This window comes from Kogia breviceps, chromosome 5 (genome assembly GCF_026419965.1).
Source record: "Kogia breviceps isolate mKogBre1 chromosome 5, mKogBre1 haplotype 1, whole genome shotgun sequence".
Taxonomy (NCBI): Eukaryota; Metazoa; Chordata; class Mammalia; order Artiodactyla; family Physeteridae; genus Kogia; species Kogia breviceps.
This window is the reverse complement of record NC_081314.1, coordinates 118,374,859-118,380,858: the sequence shown is the minus strand read 5'-3', so window position 1 is coordinate 118,380,858 and position 6,000 is coordinate 118,374,859. Positions and strand designations below refer to the sequence as shown.

The following is a 6,000-nucleotide window of genomic DNA, read 5'->3' as shown; positions in this document are numbered from 1 at the left end:
AGGTATTATTGAATTTACAGGTGAAGTACCTGAGCCTTAGAGGTTAAGTGGTATGTCCAAGGAAACACAGCCCATGACAAAACTGGGGGTCAAACTCAGGCCCTCTAATACACATAATTTGTATGTATATCATATACTACAAAACAGAGACTAACTTAATTTTAGTCAACTCACCAAAAGAAAAAGAAAAATTAGGCCATAAACATATCTCTCCAAATTTTTTTCTTTCATATAGCTTGGAAACTGACTTCTTGACCTATGGACCTGTTCATCTCTAGGTAGATGCTGGTGGTTACTTAATTTTTGTAAAATTAAATTTCAAATTATCATCCTCATTTTTTCAATTTTTTTTTCCATATTTTCAAAGTATGATCAACACAAAATTTAGCAATGTATAAGTCACAGGAAAAAAACTTTCACTAAATTCTATTGCTCTTGGAACTTCCAAGACATGATGCCCACTTCATTCATCCAAAGTTGAATAACTGAATATGCTAACTTTAATCTAATGAATAATAATATGTAACCTGGTATATGATAGGTATTGTATTCTCAAAATTTCACATATATTTGTAACCAGAAAGCAGATAATTACTGATAGACCTTTTGGATTTACATACTTTTCTTGTTGACAAAACATAAGTAGTCCAAACTTTACAAATCAGATTTATCGTAGTTGAATCCTGACTATTTCAGAAATAGGTTAACTGAAATTCAGATTCATACACATAAACATTTTAGTACATTCTTAATATTGACAAAGTTACTCTCTGATTAAACGACTAACTTTTAGTTTAGGATTCATCTTATATCTTTAATTTCAGAAAAGTAAAATGAGAATTTTTCTTACAAGTAAAACCTGGCTGTTCATAAAAGAGAATTTTTACGCATTTGATAATACAGTGGTGACATGTTAAGACAGCACAACTCTGATTAAATGGAATACATTTGATAACACGATGCAAAAAAAAAAGAAATCAACACAAGAAAGAATGATGTATTTGAGAACATTTTTAATAAATAATGTGACAAAATTACTTTTCTGATTATTGGATTTTCAGTATGCAAAATTATGGCTAAAAATAAGAGGCTTCTTACATGAACATAATGAAAACATTAATCACATGGATTGTTCCCTTAGTACTGCACACCTTTTCTATGTAAATTTCAAATTATCTAAATGAACACATTTAGTTTTTGGTGAACACCAGCTTTTTTTTTTTTTTGTGGTTCAGTTTTGTTTGGCTTTGTTTTCCAGTGGGGTCAGGCCTGATACCTATATTTGAAAAAATGTACATTTTTTTCTTCAATAGCACCAATTATAAAGTCAATGAAATTTATATAATGACAAAAGAAGGATCATAAATATCTACAGTCAGAGGGCATCATTTGGCAATTCAAAGCAATTAATGCCTCTGTTTGAGCTTATAAGGAAATCTTGTAAGTTTCACCACTGGCCACAACAAACTTAAACCTTTTTTTCTTTAAGTCCGGGAAAAGTAAGAACCATTGCGTACATGGCCCACAATAAAGTATGCACGTTACTTCACCATCTGTCATCATTCAAATATTCCAAATACAAACATAGAGCATTAACAAAACAGGTTAAAAACGCTTCTCAACATTTTTTTTTCAATAAGACAAAAAAGGTTAATAGTTACAATGGTTTACAAATAAAGTTTAGTGATTGTGCTTTTAAAACCAAAAAAAAAAAAAAAAAGATTAAAAACAGTGCATTACAAAAAACAAAAATCAAACTTCCTTAAGTGGCACTTCTGAAAGTTGAACTGACACTGCCAGAAGAAATTTAGGCCAGTTAAGATAGGGATGTCCTTATTCAATTGGTCATTAAAAACATCCATTTGTTTGTAATATGCATTTATAATTGCTTTTTGATTGAAAAATAGAACAAAGTTTTTGCTAGGCTGACTTATGACAATGACTAGACAACCAGAGATTCAACTGGCTTACCCCTACTTATCCAAAAGTACATTTCCAATAAGAATATACTTCAATGATTGAAATGAAGACAAAGTAAAGTACCACCAGGGGTTGCAAAGAGTATATATTTACAATGTTTCTACCCCATTCAAGTTGTTTGTGGTTGTTCTGCCTTTGCTATGTTTTTTTTTTTTTTTCTCCCAGCAGAGGGTGGTATGAAAGACTGATTTTAAAATCATGTTAAAATGAAGTTATGTTTTAGTTTGCATTAGCAGTTGGTTATAGAAAGATTATACCTTGAGAGCCCTTGACATGAGGTTGATTAGTCAACTTTGTATCTTTGATCAATATTTTGCTGTAAATTGGCTTGGTATATAAGCAGTGCAATGCCACATCTCAGGGGCAAAATGCAAAAGAACTGTTTTGTTCTCTCCTGCTGGCTGATGACTGAAGCAAGAAGTCAAATACTTCCCTTGCTGGAAGCAAGGTGTAATGATTTGTTCCAACAGTGAGGGGAATAGGGAGGTTCTTCGTAAGGATAGGGATCAAACAACAACAATAAAACCCCAATAAAATAAAAAAAAATGGTATTCCAATAAGAGGAATAAAAACGACAATTTGTACACTCTGATTGCACTGAACATTTTATCTGGCGTCATATGTCATCAGACACGAGGCATCTTGAGTGATAACGTTCACATTAGATCTCACAAGCCTCTCTGGTTGTCTTCAGCTTTCAGTTTCCTGTAAGAGATCAGTTCTTGTTAAATTTTAAAATAAATCTTAGAGTATTGTCCTATTTCATATTTATTTATATGCTTTTATTCTTAGAGTTTGTGTTTCTTCATTCATTCCCTAGCTACACTAGAAAGTGCTCATGGCAACATATTAATTTGTCAATTTTAGCTGGTTTTGATAGCAAATCTAATAGTTCTCTAACAAGTACTGAACTGTGTTCCACACAGTGTCTGGGTGTTGGCAGGTGTGGCACAGGGTGAGAGGAGAAGGAAGAAGCCAAGTTCTTTACTCCCCCAGCTTCAACTCAACATTACAGCTTAATTTTTATTGGTTTTAATTAGTAAGGTGTCTATGATAACTTTTTTCCCCAAAAGGGCTCTTCTAAAGAAAAACAACCAAAAACCTAAAAAATAACTTTTCTAACAGCAATTTTTTTTTTTTTTTTTTTTTTTTTTTTTTTTTTTTCAGTATGCGGGCCTCTCACTGTTGTGGCCTCTCCCGTTGCGGAGCACAGGCTCCGGACGCGCAGGCCTAGCGGCCGTGGCTCACGGGCTTAGTTGCTCTGCGGCATGTGGGATCTTCCCGGACCAGGGCACGAACCCGTGTCTCCTGCATCGGCAGGCGGATTCTCAACCACTGCGCCACCAGGGAAGCCCTCTAACAGCATTTGCAAAAGGAAAGCCTTCTTATTCCAAACCTCAAAATCAAAATATTGATATATTGGGCATTATAGAGAATTCAATTTGACATAATTAATTATAATTTTTCATCTTCTATTATAGAAAGTTTTAGTTTAACACTCAAACAATCTGCTTGAGATTAAAAATATTTGTAAGAAGATAAAGTTGTCCCCAACTTGTTTTTCTATTAAATGATGAAAACACAATCTTAAAAACAGGAGATGATTTTATAATATGATGTGATTTACTGCCAACTCTATCTTAAAACACTACCTGTAGATTCCAACAAAGGAGTGTATCTTTGACTCAAGAAGATTGGGAAGGTCAGTGTCAAGTTTCAGGTTCCCATTTTCAAAAGACTGAAGATGAAAGAGTTGGCCAGATCATGCTGATTAACCCCAGGGATCACTAGAGTGGCAGATAACACAGGCAAAACACCCTCACTCACACCTGATAACTCGGTCACTTTACTGGGTTTTTATAACCTACTGTAATATTATGAATCATAATTATCTAGATCAACGGTTCTTATATCCTAACAACATTTTTGCCATATATATTTCCTATGTGAATAGCTGCAGATAAATATGAACGCTAAGACCTAAAAAGAAACTGTTATTACCATTTAAAACTTTGGAACACATTTCAAAAAAATCATTAAATTCTTAGAATCTCAGTTGAGGGCATCAGTGACAGGGTTTGTGATGAAACAGTAACATTTCTATAGACTGATGGATGTTTTTAACTTTGAGACTGATATAAAAACTAGTCTAATGTTGGGAAACTTGAAAAAAATTATAGATACCTCTAATTCTTCATTATTGTCTTCTCTTTCATATCCTCCAAGAACTTGCATTTCTGCAATATTTCTTCGACCTACATTTGCTTGTTCTCTTTGTCTGCTTCCTGATCCTCTTGATGACATTGAGCTTGAAGAACTAGGATCTCTGGGATTATTTGATGTCGGAAAAGTAGGTCTACAGTAAGGTAGAATATCCTCTGTGTAATGAAATATAATAAGTGCAAATGAACACCACCGTACATTTCACTGTATAATGTATCACTTGTGTCTATAATTCTGAATGGGGAAACATCAGTGTTTCTGAGGAATAAATGAAGACATTTTATATCAGTAATGAACAAGGCAGCAATCTCTTTTGAAAATGAAAATAACAACCTTGCTGTTTTCCTAGTAGTGGTTGGGATTTGGGTTGATTCTACTCATAAGCTCTTGTCTACCTCAAATTCACTTGAGATCAACATCCTTAAAAGAGGGAAACCAAACCTGGAGTCAGACATGGCTTCCAGTTCTATCCTTCACTATGTGATCGCCCGTTATTTTAGGCTTTAGTTTCAACTTTAGAAAAAAAGTGACAATAGTATCTACACTCAGGGGAGCTGCTAGTGTTGATGTGAAAACAAGTGACACATTGTAATATGTCCCTGTGTAAATTATGAAGGAATTATAAGGCATTGAGAGAAAAAAAGCCCAGTCTTCTCAAATCACCAAAACAGAGCCAAGCCCAGATTCACTTCCTAGATGCCAACCACCATTTCAACATCATATTTAAAATTGTGAAACCCTGACTCTCAAAAGCCTGACATCATTGCTAGCTTCAAAAAACAAGCCACTCCAGGGGACTTCCCTGGTAGCACAGTGGTTAAGAATCCGCCTGCCAATGCAGGGGACACGGGTTCAATCCCTCGTTCGGGAAGATCCCACATGCAGCGGAGCAACTAAGCCTGTGCGCCACAACTACTGAGCCTGTGTTCTAGAGCCCGTGAGCCACAACTGCTGAGCCCAAGTGCCACAACTACTGAAGCCCACGTGCCTAGAGCCTGTGCTCCTCAACAAGAGAAGCCACTGCAATGAGAAGCTCGTGCACCGCAATGAAGACTAGCCCCCGCTCGCCGCAACTAGAGGGAAAGCCTGCATGCAGCAATGAAGACTCAATGCAGCCAATAAATAAATGAATAAATAAATAAATAAACAAGCCACTCCAGTTAAGTGCTGTCTCCTGAATTGCTATCTCCATACTGCTTTAAGTTTGGTGCTGCATCTATTGATGTATCTTCCGACCGCTCGCTTCTCTCCAAAGCCTATCCATTCTACCCTTTGGACACCAAACGCATAAAAACAAAGCAAAACAAAACCTCTTCCTCATGCCCTTTTGTTTTCCTCCTCTAAAAGCTTCCTCTATGGCCCACATTGCCTGAATGAAATCTAATTTCCCCTAAAGTTTCCACTGCAGTTCCCTGCAGTGGAAGGAGGAAGGTTTGCCTTTAGCTCACTAACACCAGCTCTAAATCACTGCTCCTCCAAAGAAACATTCTCCTCTTGTGAGGGCCAAGCAGTTGAGTTATGTAGCCTGTGTAGTCCACCTTGATGATACCTTTTTCCTGTTCTATTCGTCACAACGTTAATTCCTGACGCAGACTTCTGACTCTCTGGGGTTTCACAGTCCATGTGGACCACTACACCTGCACCCTAGCTTCACGGCACTTGGTCCTCTGTGACCTTCATCTTCAGTCCCTGTTTCATCCACCTTTTTCTACTGAATTTAGTTTTTGACAAACTACATTATGACAAAATATCTCATTTGCTCAGAACTTTCCCGTAAGTCTGTGCTCTACATAAATC

At 36.2% G+C, this 6,000-nt stretch overlaps 1 protein-coding gene across 15 annotated transcripts in view; it reads right to left on the bottom strand.

Annotated features, from left to right (window-relative positions):
* Positions 1-994: 994 nt before the first annotated feature.
* Positions 995-6,000, bottom strand: part of ROBO1 (roundabout guidance receptor 1) — a 1,123,100-nt gene continuing 1,118,094 nt past the window's right edge. For all 15 annotated transcript variants that reach the window (XM_067034889.1, XM_067034895.1, XM_067034892.1 and 12 more), the window contains 2 exons: positions 4,165-4,358; positions 995-2,685 (listed from right to left, as the gene is read on the bottom strand). In XM_067034889.1, coding sequence (XP_066890990.1) covers positions 2,671-2,685; positions 4,165-4,358 — 209 coding nt within the window. In that variant the 3' untranslated portion in view covers positions 995-2,670. The remainder of the gene's footprint in view (positions 2,686-4,164; positions 4,359-6,000) is intronic.